The sequence below is a fragment of the Citrus clementina genome, unplaced genomic scaffold, assembly GCF_000493195.1.
Source record: "Citrus clementina cultivar Clemenules unplaced genomic scaffold, Citrus_clementina_v1.0 scaffold_1, whole genome shotgun sequence".
In the NCBI taxonomy this organism is placed as follows: Eukaryota; Viridiplantae; Streptophyta; class Magnoliopsida; order Sapindales; family Rutaceae; genus Citrus; species Citrus x clementina.
In genome coordinates, this window is record NW_006263303.1 from 22,153,510 (window position 1) to 22,171,395 (window position 17,886).

Sequence of the window (17,886 nt, forward strand, 5' to 3'; positions counted from 1 at the left end):
TTTATTTTGCTTTTCCTCAAAATCTCATTTGATTCCCTATAATTTATGTTTGATCTCAACTGGATCTGTTCCAGTTTACTTTTGTAAAGATCCAGCATCCAGAGTTGAGCTTGAGCTGAGCCTCTTATGCAGAAATGGGTTGCTGTTTAAGCAAAAGCCCAGCCTCCTCAAACCCTGCAGCAGCGCGACAGCAGCCACCACTTAGGGTGCGTTTGGAAGTGCAGTATTGTATCTTTTAAGTTGCAATTGTTATAGAGTAAAAGTTATAACTATGGAGTAGAAGCTGATGGTTTTTTATAAAGGTGTTGTAACTTTTAAATTGCAGTTGTTATTAGTGTTTGTTAAATTTTAATAGGTATGGAGTCGATGAATATTTGTAATAATTAATTTTAAATAACATTATTTTTAAACCTTAAGAAAACAATCTGTTAGAACTTAACCAATTTGTCACCGATTTAATTCTCCCAAGATCCACCTTTATTTGCTCAAGATTTCAGAATTTACTTAGTTTTATTGGCTAATGAATAAGTGGTAATTCACTCAAGCAACTCAAAGAAAACAGAAAAGAAAGTACACACACTTGACACCAGTGATTTATAGTGGTTCGGCCACAAGGTGAGCCTACATCCACTGTGAAGGAGAAGAAGAGTTTCACTATCAGAGCTTATTAAAGATACAAAGTTCTTGAGAAGATAGTACAAAATCACGCTACACAAGATCTCATCATAGGGCTATATATATAGTAAGGAAATGATCTAGAAGGACCCTTCATCAGTCAACTGCTAACGCCACTTGGGTTTGTTCATAACAAACCCAGTCTTTTGCCCGTGTGATAACAAGCTTTAACGACTTTTTGCATCTCTGGTAGCCACGTGTTTCATCTTCTTAAGCTCCTGAGTACAAAGCGGTATTCACCTCTGTCGTTTTGAGTAAGTGATGCACGTGTTTCATCACGTGAGTCACTTACTTATTTTACCGACAAAGTAAGAATGTCATACAGCTCCCTGAACTCCTGCAGCTGACATGTCATACCCAATGCAAGGTTTAAGTTGACTTGTCGTATACAGTCTCAAGTTCAGATTTTGAGCTTCATATCTAACATTCTCCACCTTAAACTCAAATCTGCTGCTCCCCTTCCTCACCATCACTTTACATCTGCAATCTATATCTTGCAGATCCCAGCTGAGTTCAAACATAACTCAAACTTGGCACCTGGAACAGCCTTGGTTAGGAAGTCTACAAGGTTATCATCAGTGTGAATTTTCTCTAACTTCACCACTCCTTTTGATACCTCTAGTCTCAGAAAATGAAGCTTGATATCTATGTGTTTAGTTCTTTCGTGATGGACTTGATTTTTACTCAAACAAATAGCACTGTGATTGTCACAATGAACCAACACCTGCTCTTGTTTGAATCCCAGTTCAGTTACCATTCCTCTAAGCCATATTGATTCTTTAACAGCTTCTGCTGCTGCAGTGTACTCTGCTTCAATTATTGATAATGCTACAACATTCTTCAATGTGGCTTTCCAATTGACAGTACAGCCATTTAGAGTAAATATGTAACCTGTCGAGGACCTTTTCTTATCCAGATCCCCAGCAAAATCAGCATCTACAAAGCCTTCAACTATGACTTCCTCTTATTTTCTGATTCCATAGACCAGACCATAATCAGATGTGCCCTTTAGGTATCTCAGCACCCATATCACAACTTTCCAATGTTCTTGTCCAGGGTTTGCCATATATTTGCTTACCACACTTACTGCATAAGATATATCTGGCCTGGTTAGAACCATTGCATACATTAGGCACCCAACAACACTTGAGTAAGGAACCATGTTTATTTCAGTCATCTCTTCTTCAGTTTTTGGGCACTGCTGACTTGAGAGTCTAAAATGAGCTGGTAGTGGTGTTTGGACAGGCTTTGAGCTCCCCATCCCAAACTTCTCGAGTACTTTCCTGATGCATTTCTGTTGAGTTAAGTATAGGATACCCTGCTTTTTATCTCTGATTATTTCTACCCCAAGTATTTTCTTTGCTGCTCTTAAATCCTTCATTTCAAAGACTTCTCTCAGTTGTTGTTCAAGGACATTTATTTGCTCCATGTTTTAACATGCAATCAACATATCATCAACGTATAACAGCAGATAAATCTTGGTGTCATCCTCCACCTATTTGAAATATACACAGCAGTCAAAACTACTTCTTTGGAAACCATGTTCTGACATAAACTTGTCAAATCTCAAATACCACAGCCTTGGAGATTGTTTAAGCCCATATAGTGGCTTTTTTAGATGACAAGCATAATCAGCCTTTTCTGGATTCACATAGCCTTCTGGTTGAGCCATTACAATCATTTCATCAAATTCACCATGAAGGAAGGCAGTCTTGACATCCATCTGCTCAAGGTGCATGTCTTTGACAACTACAAGTGCTAATAAGATTCTTAAGGATAAGTGTCTGACTATTAGAGAAAACACCTCTGTGAAGTCAATACCCTCTTTCTGTGTAAAGCCTTTGGCAACAAGCCTAACTTTATACCTTTGAGATTCAACACCTAGTATCCATTCTTTAATCTTATAAACCCATTTACAGCCCACTACCCTCTTATTTGCTGGTTTTTCAATCAGCTCCCATGTCTGGTTTTTTATCAATGATTGCATTTCCTTATCCATAGCTTGTTTCCACTCCTTTTGACTTATTACTCTTAACAGCTTCTGAATAAGTTCTTGGTTCATCAGGTTCAACTTCATGTGCTACTGTCAATGCAAATGCAATAGGGTCTGCATAAGCATATCTCTTTGGTGGCTTTATAACCCTTTTTTCTCTGTCTCTCACGAACTGATAATCCCTTACTTCCTTATCACCTACTAAGTTAGGTATAGACTCAGGAATCTGCATATCCGATTCTGACTCAGGTTCAACTCTTGGTTCATGTCTTGCATTAGAAGTTGAGAGCTCCACCTCAAAGTGAAACTTCTGGTTTCTGTCTCCAAGCTTAATGATCATAGTTTTTGGCTGTGTTGTATTTTGAAGCATTTCAGCTTCATTAAATACAACATCCCTACTGATAATAGCTCTTGGTGGTTTCAAATCAGTACACCAGAGTTCAAATCCCTTCACCTCATCTGGATAGCCTAAAAATACACCATTCAAGGCTCTAGGTTCTAGTTTCCCCTGCTTAATGTGTGCAAATGCAGGGCAGCCAAACACCCTTAAATTGGAATAGTCTGCTGGTTTACCAGACCACAATTCAATTGGAGTTTTAAAGTTGATTCCAGAAGAAGGACTTCTGTTTACAATGTAACAGGTTGTAGATAAAGTTTCTGCCCATAGAGCCTTTGACAGTTTTGAGTGTATTAACATGCATCTCACTTTGTCAACCAAAGTCATATTCATCATTTCTGCTAATCCATTATGTTGAGGGGTATGCCTAACTGTTTTATGCCTCATGATACCATTTTCAATACAACAATCATCAAAGTTCTTATTACAAAATTCTAGCCCGTTATCAGTCCTTAGCCTATTGACTTCCCTATTTGTTTGAGTTTCTACCAGTGTCTTCCAAGCTTTAAACTGATCAAATGCATCATCCTTGGTTTTTAACATATATACCCAAACCATTCTAGAAAAATCATGAATGAGAGATAAGAAATATTTTACCCCACCTAGTGAAATTGTCTGTGCTGGCCCCCACAGATCAACATGAATGTAGTCTAGAGTTCCCTTTGAGTTATGGATACTAGTACTAAATTTTACCCTTGAAGACTTTCCTAGGACACGTTTTTCACAGAACCTCAAAGGCTTTATCTTGTCTACACCTAGAACTCCATGTTGTCAGTTCTTTTAAGCCCCTTTCACTCATATGGCCTAACCTCATATGCCACAACATAGATTTGTCTATATTCTGATTTGTCACAGCAACTTCACTTGTTACAGCTGAACCCTGAAGCACATACAGGCCATTGCTCATGTTCTCCTTCATCACAACCATTGACCCTTTCATAACCTTTAAAATGTCTGATTCAAGTTTAACTAGACATCTCATTTTATCAAGCATCCCAAGAGAAATAAAGTTTCTTTTTAATTTAGGAACATATTTAACATCCCTTAGTTCCCTAATCATGCCATCAAACATTTTCAGCCTAATTAAACCCCTGCCAACTACCTTACAGCTAGTATCATTACCCATTACAATTATTCCACCATCATAGGCCTCATAGTTCATGAATAGACTCTTATTAGGGCACATGTGAAAGGAACAACCAGAATCTAGAACTCAATTACCTCTAGTTTGACCATCAGTTGCTATTAGAACTCCAGCTGAGTCATAGCCATCAGATCCCTCGAATTCTGATGCAACAACAGCATCTCCACTCTTCTCTTTTGCATCTTTATTCTTGTATTTCTTCTCAGGACAATCTCTTTTGAAATGACCCTCCTTATGACACTGAAAACATTTCCTTGATTTTGATTTGGATCTTTTCTTCTTTCCCGTGTTCTCTTCTCTTTTTTCAGTCATTCCTCTTACTGTCAAGCCTTATCCATCTCTGGATTCTTTCTTTATTGCAGCCTTGGAACTCAGATTCTCCTTTACATCTACCATGGTAAGAGTTTGCCTTCCACACATAAGTGTGTCAACTAAATGTCCATATGAGCTTGGTAGTGAACAAAGCAGGATCATAGCTTTGTCTTCATCATCAATTTTCACATTAATGTCTTCAAGATCTAGTATGATCTTGTTGAAAGCATCAATGTGATCAGTGATTGAAGACCCATATTCCATCTGAAGGGTATAAAGCTTCTTCTTTGTGGCTAGACGTTTGGCCATTGATTTCTTGGTGTAGAGATCCTCAAGCTTTTTCCGCAGACTTGCTGCTGTCTTTTCACCACCAACCTCTCTGAGTACACCATCTCCAAGGCTTAGAATTATTGCACTATGAGCTCTGTCCAGTACATATGGTAAATCTTCATTAGCAATTTTTCTTGGTTTCTTGGATGATGAAACCTCCCCAAGTGCTACATCTAGACCTTTATGTACCAGCAAGGCCTTCATTTTAAGCCTCCACAGGTGAAAATCATTTTCACATGAAAATTTCTCTACCTCAAGCTTTGGTGCAGCCATTCTGAGATCAAGAATTCAGTGGACTGGCTCTGATACCAATTTGTTAGAACTTAACCAATTTGTCGCCGATTTAGTTCTCCCAAGATCCACCTTTATTTGCTCAAGATTTCAGAATCTACTTAGTTTTATTGGCTAATGAATAAAGTGATAATTCACTCAAGCAACTCAAAGAAAATAGAAAAAAAAGTACACACACTTGACACCAGTGATTTATAGTGGTTCGGCCACAAGGTGAGCATACATCCACTGTGAAGGAGAAGAAGAGGTCCATTATCAGAGCTTATTAAAGATACAAAGTTCTTGAGAAAATAGTACAAAATCACGCTACACAAGATCTCATCATAGAGCTATATATATAGTAAGGAAATGATCTAGAAGGACCCTTCATCAGTCAACTGCTAACGCCACCTGGGTTTGTTCATAACAAACCCAGTCTTTTGTCCGCGTGATAACAGCCTTTAACGGCCTTTTGAACCTCTGGTAGCCACGTGTTTCATCTTCTTAAGCTCCTGAGTACAAAGCGGTATTCACCTCTGTCGTTTTGAGTAAGTGATGCACGTGTTTCATCACGTGAGTCACTTACTTATTTTACCGACAAAGTAAGAATGTCATACAGCTCCCTGAACTCCTGCAGCTGACATGTCATACCCAATGCAAGGTTTAAGTTGACTTGTCGTATACAGTCTCAAGTTCAGATTTTGAGCTTCATATCTAACACAACCTATACCACTCATATGTGCATACTATATATTACAATTTCTACATGTAAATATAAACAAAATTGAAACTTGTTACAATATCAAAACATGAACTCTGCTCAAATAAATTTGAGATGGATTTTTATCATGGGAATTTCATCAAACAAGGGATGTGTGTGTCTACAAAAAGCAACTACTACAATAAAAACGGTGGGTACAAGTAAATAAATCAGGCATGACCCATCACCCATCAATTTATTCTGCACAAGCCCCCAAAATATTATGAACAAAAAGGAAGAAAATGAAAAATTGCATGTAATAGAGCAAAGGAGCATTCAAAAATGAACAAGGGGTAAAGGAAAATGCACCACTGACAGAGGCGTATGAGAGTGGCCGGTGTCGAAATCGCGTCGATGAGAATTATCGGTGTTAGAATTGCATCAATTAGAACTGCCAGAGTCAGAACCATACTGATGAGAATGAGCGTTTAGGGTTTGTTTCATAAAAAAAAAATTGATTTGAAATGAAGATTAAAAATGAGGATAAAATTGAAATTGAATAATATATAAGACTAATTTAGTAATTTAACCTACAGCTGGGAAAAAAAATCTCTTAAGCTGTCAAAGCCCAACTACAAGTGTTACCAAACACTTTAATACTAGCACAACTACCTTACCACACTCCCAAATACATCTGTAAACTAGACGGTGCAATTCTTGGTAAACCGTACAAAGATGTCAGGTTGCATTACACTATTGGGAAAGAACTGGGTAAGGGAGCATTTGCTGTTACATATCTTTGTACTGAGAATTCAACCGGTTTGCAATTTGCTTGCAAGTTTATCTCTAAGAAAAAAATTGTGGCGGCGTATGAAAAGGATGACATAAGAAGAGAGATTGAGATAATGCGACATTTGAGTAGGCAGCCTAATATAGTTCAATTTAAAGGTGCTTATGAGGACATGCATTATGTGCATATTGTTATGGAGTTATGTGCTGGTGGTGAGCTATTTGACCGAATTATAGCCAGGGGCCATTATAGTGAGAGAGATGCGGCTTCTGTATTCAGGGTAATTATGAATGTTGTGAATGTTTGCCACTCTAAGGGTGTTATGCATAGGGATCTCAAACCTGAGAATTTCTTGTTCACTACCAGGGATGAGAATGATGTTTTGATGGCCACTGATTTTGGGTTATCAGTGTTCATTGAAGAGGGTAAATTTCTTCACTGTATATATTACTTAATACTTATCGTTTCCGTTATAGGCACCACGTACATGTTTGTATTTGAAATCTTATATTTACATACGTTGCGTGAAGCTAAGTTTCTTTGGTAATTAATTTACATTATATATTTAGAAAATAATTTCAAAATATTTAGAAAAATATCAAATATAAAAAGTCTAAAATTAAAAAAAAATTAATAGAAGTGCTAAAAAATAAGGTTAATATCACCTAAATGACACTTATTTCGACATTTATTAAAAAAGCAATAAATGTTTTAAAAATAAACACACAAGTGACACTCTAACTCTAATAAAATTAACATATTTAAATATTATAAATTAAATTAATGATTTTACCCTCCATTAATTGATTTATAATTCTTATAGATAATTAATTTTTATATACAAGTCTTATTGATGAAAGATGAAAACAATTATTTTTTTGAACTAAATTGTAAACTCAAATTTAATTACCAATAAGAAGAAGAAGAGAGAGAGAGAGAGAGAATCAGAGAAGACGAAGAAGAAAAGGAGAAAAATAAAAGAAAAAAGAGAGAGAAACAGAGGAGACAAAAAAGAAGAGGGCATGATCAAAAATAAAGAAAAAAAGTGAGAAAAACAAAGAAGACGAAGAAGAAGAAGAGGGTAAAAGGATTTATGCTGCGTTTACTTATCAGTAATCAGAATTTTCTGTAATGAGAATATGTTGGAATGAGAATGAAGAATAAGAATTAGAATAAGTTGTTTACTTGAGCTGTATAAATCGAAATCATAATGAGTTAGAATTCCATTGATGTGTTTATTTTATCTTAGAATCAGAATTAGAATAACTTTAATTTTTTCAAGTTACTGAAATGTTCTAAGTTAATTATAACCACTACTATTATCATCATCATCATTATTATTTCTGATTTTTATTATCATAAAAATGATTGTTAATAATAATAAAATAAAAATAATATCATTAATAATTTATTAAAATACCCTTTGTTAACTATTGTCATTTGATGATGATGATGATAATAAAACTAATAAAATAAAATAAATAATAGTAATTGTTAATAAATTAATAACACTAATAACAACAACAACAACAATAATACTAATAATAAAATGAATTCCGTTATCATAATAAATTTTTCAGTTTTGTCTTCTTTCAATTTATATTTTTTAATTTCCAAAGAGGGTATCCTGGGTATATTAATAGTGTAGTGGAGATAATTTTGTCATTCCAAGAAATGAGGTTCTCATTGCCAACCCCCTCCGAGAATCACAACTCTAGCGATCAATCCAAAATTTATGTGGGGCCCACGAAATTCATTTTCATTCCCAACCTTAATTTAACAAGTAAACATGTTATTCTTTCTAATTCTTCCATTCTGATTCTCATTCCGGATTAGTAAATACAACATTAATACAATGTGGTATGAACTCGAGTCTCAACCAGATTTCAAATATGTGGGTTTTCCCACATTCTTTTTTCTTTTTTTTAATACAATACCGGATAAGTGCCAAACATTGTATAGTAATATTTTAATACAATGCACAGCTCTAATATAATATAATGAGGCATGCCAAACATGGCCTAAGTGAATTATATCTGAAAATTTTGGCTCATGAATTTATATTGAGAAACAACAAGGAATCAAATGATAAAAGCGACATAAATAATTGACTAATTGTGAGTCTGACCAAAAAGTATTTCATGTTGTTTACAGTCCATTATTCCAAGAGTAGCGGACCTTCCCCACAAACCTCAACTCTGAAACCGAAAAAATCCACTTGCCCTTTTGTATTCATTTGTAATTCATGTTGTATCTTCATCTGAATTACACATCCTGCAGTTTCTGTTTTGTTATCTGTGCTTTTTCACTATGCATCTCATCCTATAATAAAATACTCAAGGTCTCGTTTTCCATGAACATCATAAACAGTTCAGCAGTCTATCGATTTCTAGGTGGTAAAAAGAAATAGGTAGTGTTTTAACCAAAATTCAACACTCAAAACCACAAGATTATGTTATGGCAGCACATCACAAGCAAATACAGGCGTTCTTCGTGATCATAGAAACCAAGAGCCTGTAGCGCCTGAAGCTCAATTGTTAAGCCCAAAACCACTATCTAAGACTTCAGATGCAATTCTTGGTAAAGCTTATGATGATGTTAGGTTATTCTATAATCTTGGTAAAAAGTTAGGTAGGGGTCAATTTGGTGTTACTTATTTATGTATGGAGAATTCGACCGGCAGGCAATTTGCTTGCAAGTCAATTGCTAAGAGGAAACTGTGACTAAGAATGATAAGGATGATATCAAAAGAGAGATTCATATAATGCAACATTTGAGCGTGGGCAGCCTAGCATTGTTGACTTTAAGTGTGTTTATGAGGATAGGCATTTTGTGCATATTGCTATGGAGTACTGTGCTGGTGGTGAGCTATTTGATCGGATTATAGCCAAGGGGCACAATAGTGAGAGAGCTGCAGCATTGGTATTTACGGATATTGTGAATAAAGTGAACGTCTGCCGACCTAAGGGTGTTATGCACATGCATCTCAAACCTGAGAATTTCTTGTTCACTAGCAAGGATGAGAATGCTCGCTTGAAGGTCATTGATTTTGGGTTGGCGTCATTCTTTGAAAAGCGTAAATTTTCTTGTACTTCACTATGCAATTAATCATTTCCCTTGATAATTTTTTTTTTTTTTTGGTCTTAACCACGAGGTATCTTGGGGAGCACCTCAACTGTGGGAGACACCTTTAAGCCCGTACCACAACTCAGACTAGAAGTCCCCGCTCGAACCGGGAGGCACAAGTTCTCCCAACAAAGATGACTTCCCTGCGACTCAAACTGGGGAGCAAACCCAATCAAACCACTGAAAGGGACTTCATTGCCAGTGGAGCTAACACTTTATTAATTCCTTGATAATTTAAATGCACCAAAGAAACAGTTTCAAAATCTACGTGTAGAGCAATCCAGAGCAAAAACGACAGCGTATGGAGCAACGAAACTGTTTCGTTATGAAGCCACGTGAGGAAGCTCGTGACCTCTATAAGTGAAACGACGCTTAGACTTGCGTTTTACTGATAACGGTATTAACGAAGTTGCTCGTGCCAAGTCACGTGCTCGCTTGAAGCTCGTCTGGCCTGGACACGTGGGAAGCAGCTGTGCATTCTGGGTTCAAAGTTTGTTTTTCATCCGTAATATAAAGCTGGTTCACCAGCTCATTTCACGCGAGATTCGAGAGTATTCTAGAGAGTTTTCCAGTAGAGAGAAAGTTGATTCTTGTGCTCTGTAAACACATCTCTGAATGCTTATAATTTTTCTTCATGAATCAATCAAAACAAGCTCTGATGTTTTCACTCGTTGGTGTAGGTCTTGAAAAAGACTGAACCACGTTATCTCTGTAGGTCTTGAAAAAGACTGAACCACGTTATCTCTTGCTTTCTCTGTGTTTTTGTTTCTGATTCATCTTTATCTTTCGTCTTGATTCTATTTCTTGAGTGTTTAAGTCTGGTTAATTGATGGTTGAGTTGATTCAGATTTGATTCTCTGCCTGTGCAACTTGTGTTGATCTTATTCAAGATCTTGGGCAGAGTCTTTGGTTTGATAAGATAATTAGACCAACCAAAGCTCTACACTACGTTTAGACGGCTAAGGGTGGCCCTTGATCATGAAATATCAATTTTCGATCTTTTTATAAAATTTTAAATTGTTCTAATCTTAATTGTACAGAAAGTTTGTATTTCATGTTCGTGCATAAACATGGATTGTTTATGTTTGTGGTATGTTTGGCAGCATTTTGTGGCTTGTGTAGAAAAAGGCATTTTTAATTTAGGCATTGACATTCTTAATCTGATTATGCCTTGGTAAACTTTCTAGGAAAGGTTAGAGGAATAGACTTGGGAGTGCAGGAGTTATATTGTATGTTTTACTATCTGGTGTACCTCCATTTTGGGCAGGTAAAAATATGCATTTTGCAGTTTGCACACTACATGATCTCTTTTCCCCTGTATATGCTTATTTCTTTTGACTTAAAAGTATTGGAAATTTAATATAATCACTCACTTTTGATGAAGTATCCTTGCAGAAACTGAGAAGGGAATTTATGATGCTATTTTGCAAGGAAAACTTGACTTAAAAATTAATCCTCGGCCAACTTTTTCAAGTGGTGCCAAGTAGTTGGTTCACAAGATGCTGACAAGGAAACAAAAAAAAAAAAAATGGATTACTGCTGCTCAAGTTCTAGGTTGAAAGCAGTAGATCCTGAAGTTATCAGTATTTCTTACCTATGATGTTTTGATGTATATATATATGTATATAGTCCATTTAATAGTACCAGTAGTATAGAACATTGAAAACTGTATGAAAGATGTATGTGCAGAGCACCCTTGGCTTAAAGAAAGTGGAGAAGCATCAGACAAGCCAATCGACGGTGCTGTCATTTTCAGGGTAAAGCAATTTCGAGCAATGAACAAACTAAAAAAACTAGCACTAAAGGTAAGTCTAAAGTTCAGGATTCTTCTACAATGAGCTTATTTTCATCTGCTAATACGAGGTGTGACAAATAAGTGAGATGATAAAAGAACAGATCTTGACCACGCCTTAAGTAATAATTGATATAGACATGTCACGTTATTCGTTAACATGACAACGTATAGGTAATGTCAGATTAGTAGAGGATCTAAATCAAATATGGAAATCTAGATATGTTCATGAGAACATTGTATTGTAAACATTATAATAGAATTTATATGGCAGTTAGAATCATGTGGTATATATTTGATTGAATTTCTGCGTCTACACTTCCTGATAAAAAATGCTTAATTGTAGGGTGTCTATAAATATAAAGTGTGTGTGTATATATATATGAGCAAGTCCGATGATTCATCTGTTTTATTGTGCTTTTGCCTACTGACAACCTGTGCCGGGTTCATTTCAAATTAATATATATATATAGGTCATTGTGCGAAGTCTTCCAACCGAAGAAATATGAAAACTCAAGGAAAAACTCACGGAGAAGGACACTGACAACAATGGCTTACTTATGATGAATTGAAAGCAGGATTAGCTAAACCTGAATAGATGCTTACAAAAACCGAAGTCAGCAGTGCATGCAAGCCGTAAGGAATTCATGAGCTCTGAATTCATCCTATTGTCTGTCTATTTGCATTATATGCTCAGCTGATATTGCTGACCATGCATTTCTAAAGGCTGATATAGATGGAAACAAGACTATCGTTTACATTGAATTTATAACTGCTACGATGCAAAGACACAAGCTAGAAAGATTTGAACGTCTTTATAAAGCTTTCCAACACTTTGACAAGGATAATAGTGGGTGAGTATTTTTTTATATACTTCTATGAATGTAGAAGCATCTTTAGCAAACTTTGATCCTCGGTTACAGACAGAACTGCATTGATGAAGCAATTACTTAGTTTGTTCTTCTACATTCTGAACGCCTGTGCAGATATATCACAGTCGATGAATTGGAAACAGCTTTTAAAGGATATAACATGGGAGATGATGTCACGATTGCAATGAAAAAAGAAATAATGTCTGAAGTTGATAGAGATAAAGTAGTTAATCTGGTTCTTGTTTTTTGATAGGATGGTAGGATGGTAGGATCAGCTAAGCCTCGGCCTCATGTGTCATGTGTTATGTGTTTAATTATAGGATGGTAGGATCAGCTACGATGAATTTCGAGCGATGATGAAAAGCGGAACCCATCTGCAAGCAGTATCTTCGAGACCTTTAGCTCACGTTGTTGCCATAAGACGGAAGATATTCTGGCAGTGGTACCTAAAGCCGTGCTTTATACAAAGGTATCTGTATTTGTTTTTTTATGATAATAAAAATTAGAATTGAAATATATAAAAGGAGAGTGCGGAACCCCCACATGTTGCCTAAACACTAGACACCCCCCACTTTAAAAATTCTATAAATTGATCATTCATAAATTAATTAATTTAAGTTATACGTGCTTTTTTTTTTCCTACTTAAGAGTCATTGGCCATCTATGACTCTATAAAGTTAATTTATCTATTTTACCTTTATGATATAAAATGAATAAAATTCTCGTAAAACATGTGCTACTCTGCCTTAATATTTTAATGATGTAATTATAACTTGTAATCTTGCATAATGCGATTTTCTAAATATTAATAATGAAATAGGTAAATTAGTAACTTACCTTAATTTTAATTTTACTTGATAGGCTTCCAGTGTTCTTGGAACAGTTTTAACTTCTAACTAGCTAGCATGAGATTTGATGAAGTGTTGGAGAAGTGCCAGAAATACAAAGAAAATGAAGCGCAAAAATTAATTAATGAACCTAGAATAAAACTTTGCAAAGAATAATAATAATAATAGATTATATTGAATCTAACAATCCTACTACAATAAAGACAAAGACAAAAAGAAGTTTTGGAAGTTATAATAATTTTGAGGAGAATTTTGTCCTTTACATATGATGGTAGAATAATCAAATTGATCTCATTTGAACTCAACTCTAGCGGTCAAAAAATTCAAGGGACCTAACTGACAATAGGAGAAATTAAATAATGAAAATTATGCAAATTACTAAAGGAATTAGAGAGTTCTTAAATGATTAATTACGAAAAACTCTAATTTGTTTGAATTTAAAATTTTTAAAGGAGTTTATAGTAAATTATTCAAGTAAGTGGGATGTAATTAACCAAGATTAGGAAAAGAACAGATACCTCCCATTAAGTTAGTAAGAAAGACTTGTATTTATGTGCTTACTCTGTCAAATGATAGAACATGTTGGTCTCGAAATCTATAGTGATTATATGAATAAGACTCAACAAATAAATAAAATTATGGCATGCTTCCATAAAACCAATGGCAGAGCCTGATGAGGTAATAGCGCAGCATGCAGAGATAAGTTTTTTCTCCAAGTTAATTCGGTACTTCATGTCGTGGTTTCGATTTCAGTTATTATTTTAAACCCAAGATATCCAAACTTGTTAATAACGAATGATCCCAAGACCAGATCTGGAACCCAGAACTCAAAAGAAAGGCAAAATTATCAAACTGTACAAAAGTTTACATGCCAGGGGTAAGCAGGTATTTTCAAAACGTAGAGAGGCAATGGGGTATTGAGCCAAATATCAGGGGGCGTGCAGCAATTTACGAGCAAATTATTGTAAACAATCCATCCTTCCGAAGTCTGAATGGGATATTAAAAAAGAAAGTGTTTTTAATAGAGGACGGTCGAATTGCCTTCGCAGCGGTCTTCTTCTAACAAATCTCATTGTAAATTTTAAAGAATCAATTCAAAGGCAGGAACTGTGATGTGTAGTTGAATACATCTGGGTCCTGCATATTCTTTGAAATTGCCCACCTGCAAAAGTCAAATCCTGAGGTCCTGTCTCGCATCCTCTGTGCCGGTGGCGGCCAGAAATGGGTTGCATTTTCAGCAAAGGCCAAGACTCAGACCACCCAGCAGCACGCCAACTCCATGACAAAGGCCAAGATGGAGACTACCCAGCAGCACGCCAACTCCATGATGCAATTCTTTGTAAAGCTTATGAGGATGTTAAGTTACATTATACTCTTGGTAGAGAATTGGGTAGGGGTGAATTTGGTATAACCTATCTTTGTACTGAGAATTCAACCGGTTTGGAATTTGCTTGCAAGTCTATTCCTAAAAGAAAGCTGGTAAATGATTATTATAAGGATGATGTAAGAAGAGAGGTTGAGGTAATGCAATATTTGAGTGGGCAGCCCAACATAGTTCAATTCAAGGCTGCTTATGAGGATGACCAATTTGTGCATATTGTTATGGAATTATGTGTTGGTGGTGAGCTATTTGATCGAATTGTAGCCAGGGGCCATTATAGCGAGAGATCTGCGGCTTCTGTATTCAGGGTAATTATGAATGTTGTGAATGTTTGCCACTCTAAGGGTGTTATGCACAGGGATCTCAAACCTGAGAATTTCTTGTTCACTACCGGGGATGAGAATGCTGTTTTGAAGGCCGCTGATTTTGGGTTATCAGTGTTCATTGAAGAAAGTAAATTTCTCTACCTTCCTTGCACATTTTCCATGTTTAGATTTTACTGCATGTAGTAGTCTTTCATGCCTGTAGAATTTTCCGATACATATCATTTGAGTAAGCTGTAACTCACTTAATGTATTGATTTAGGTGAAATCATAAGAAAATAATACAAAACTCTTAGGATCACCAGGAAGGCATATTTGATTAATCGAGCTATTAATGTATCCTTTTTTTATTACCGTATGATTCATTTTCCAGGAAAGGCTTACGACGAAATAGTTGGGAGTCCTTACTATATGGCTCCCGAAGTATTAAAGCGAAGTTATGGGAAGGAAGCAGACATTTGGAGCGCAGGAGTGATATTGTATATTTTATTGTGTGGTGTGCCTCCCTTTTGGGCAGGTGAAAATCAATATTCTTTTTGCACCCTACACGATCTCTTTTCACTTCAACAACGTTTTTGTATTTCTTACCGTCAACTAAGAGTACAGAGTGTGACTATGACCACTCTGAATTTTTTGTGTGCTCTGCAGAAACGGAGCAGGGAGTTGCTCTGGCTATATTAAAAGGAGAAATTGACTTCCAACGTGATCCATTTCCAAGTATATCAAGCAGTGCCATAGAGTTGGTTCGCAGGATGCTAACACTGGATCCAAAAAGGCGGATTACTGCTGCTCAAGTTCTAGGTATAAAGCATTGGATCCTCATGTTATTAATTTTTCTCATTCATTCTATCTATGCTGCTTTGATTACTGCAAGTTAAAATTTATTGGTCTATTTAATAATACAAATGGTATAGCTACCACTGAAAAATGTATATGATATGCAGAGCACCCTTGGCTTAAAGAAAGTGGAGAAGCATCAGATAAGCCAATTGATACTGCTGTTATTTTCAGGATGAAGCAGTTTACGGCAATGAATAAACTAAAGAAACTTGCACTAAAGGTAAGTCTAACTGTCTAAGGCCCATGAGTCCCTCCTAAATGAGCTTAAACTTGAGAAATACTTGGATAGGATTGATAGATATAAAGGAAAGTGACAAAGCTTGTATCTTAAGCACACGTGACAAATAATATACATGTGTCAAAAGATTCTCCAAATTATAACATGTATGTGAATCTATACCTGATGACATTGTATGCATGTTCATGACGACATTTTAATTCTAAATATTATAACAGAAATTTATATGACTGACTATCATGAGTTACATGTTTGATTGAAATTTTGCATCTACGCTTCCTCGTCAACAACATTATATTGTATTGTTGTATTTTGAAAACTTGTGCAAGCCAATAAAAATTTATGTATTCTATTGTGTTCGCCCTACTGATAAACCATGTGTTCTTTAGGTCATTGTGGAAAATCTTCCTACTGAAGAAATACAAAAACTAAAAGAAAAATTTACAGAGATGGACACTGACAACAGTGGCACTCTTACTTACGATGAATTGAAGGAAGGATTAGCTAAACTTGGATCGACACTTACAGAATTTGATGTCAAGCAGTACATGCAGGCTGTAAGTAATTCATGAACGCTGAGTTTATCACACTGTCTGTCTATTTGCATTATACCCAGCTGATATTGTTGGCTCTGCATTTCTGCAGGCTGATATAGATGGAAATGGGACCATTGACTACATTGAGTTTATAACAGCTACGATGCAAAGGCACAAGCTACAAAGATTTGAAAATCTTTATAAAGCCTTTCAGTACTTTGACAAGGATAATAATGGGTAAGCTTCTCATTTTATTTTTATTATTATAGAAGCATGTTGAGCATTATTTGCATCCTCAGTTTTTTCATGATCTGAATGGGGAATATTGAAAACCTACTCCCTCCATTAACTGGCTAAAATTTAATGGGTTATATCTGGAGTCAATTGACTAATTAATGAAGTTTTTATTCTAAATGGCTATGTAGATATATCACGGTAGATGAACTCGGAAAAGCTTTCAAAGATTATGGCATGGGTGATGATGCCACAATTGCTACAATTAAAGAAATAATGTCTGAAGTTGACAGAGACAAAGTAAGTTGATTTTCAGTTTCAAGGGCATTAGTAATTTGTCTTCATTATTGTAAGTCAATTCCCACGCCTTTAATTTGTGTATACAGGATGGTAGAATCAGCTATGATGAATTTCGTTCAATGATGAAATGCGGAACCCAACTGCGAGCATTGTCTTCTAGATCTCTGGCTCATGTTGTAACCGTAAGACGCAAGGTATTCTGGTAGGTAAACTGTGTTGTTATTCATCGTTTTCTGTATATCTTTGTAAATTTTGTTATTGCAGTTTTGTGAGAGTGTATTAGAACAATAATAGTCATATACGGAATTGCACAAAATTACCTTCTTCCCATTTTCTTCTTACAGTCAAATAAATAAATATTAGGAAGTGAACAAATTTTGTGATGCATACATAGGCTCTGAATATTGTAGGATCAAAAGATTTATGCAGTATTTCTATTAAGATTTGTTTCTATGAAATAAAATACAGTTGAAACAAATACATGGATGAGTACACATACAGTTGAAACAAATACATGGATGAGTACACATACAGTTGAAACAAATACTTGGATGAGTACACGCTTTATTCTATGAATCTCCTTTGATTCAAAAAAGGAAAATGCAGAGAGGCGAGAGAGAAGACATTGGCAAAAATCACCATCATCACAGCAGCAAACGGGCACTTAATAAATTAGAAAGTCTTTCTTCTCGTCACAATAATTAACCTTTCTTGATTTGCCCAATTTTGTTAAAATGTTAAGCCTAGAGAGAGCTTCGCCACTTAGCCATTGCAACTTGGGGGTT

At 35.7% G+C, this 17,886-nt stretch overlaps 1 protein-coding gene and 1 pseudogene across 1 annotated transcript; both read left to right on the plus strand.

Annotated features, from left to right (window-relative positions):
• Positions 1 to 6,235: 6,235 nt before the first annotated feature.
• LOC112095753 lies at positions 6,236 to 13,290 on the plus strand (annotated as a pseudogene).
• A 961-nt stretch (positions 13,291 to 14,251) lies between these two features.
• On the plus strand, positions 14,252 to 17,427 carry LOC18055090 (calcium-dependent protein kinase 33). Its single transcript, XM_006452284.2, has 8 exons — positions 14,252 to 15,083; positions 15,327 to 15,470; positions 15,602 to 15,754; positions 15,898 to 16,013; positions 16,421 to 16,588; positions 16,677 to 16,804; positions 16,993 to 17,101; positions 17,188 to 17,427. The coding sequence occupies exons 1-8, from the start codon at positions 14,471 to 14,473 to the stop codon at positions 17,305 to 17,307; spliced, it is 1,551 nt and encodes a 516-aa protein (XP_006452347.1). The 5' UTR covers positions 14,252 to 14,470; the 3' UTR covers positions 17,308 to 17,427.
• The last annotated feature ends 459 nt before the right edge of the window (positions 17,428 to 17,886 follow it).

Bases quoted from the DNA above. Each gene is read 5' to 3' on its own strand.
- LOC18055090 (XM_006452284.2), top strand. From the start codon at position 14,471: ATGGGTTGCATTTTCAGCAAAGGCCAAGACTCAGACCACCCAGCAGCA. The intron at 15,471-15,601 runs GTGAAAATCAAT...TGTGCTCTGCAG, and splicing joins TGTGCCTCCCTTTTGGGCAG to AAACGGAGCAGGGAGTTGCT. The intron at 16,805-16,992 runs GTAAGCTTCTCA...ATGGCTATGTAG, and splicing joins TTTGACAAGGATAATAATGG to ATATATCACGGTAGATGAAC.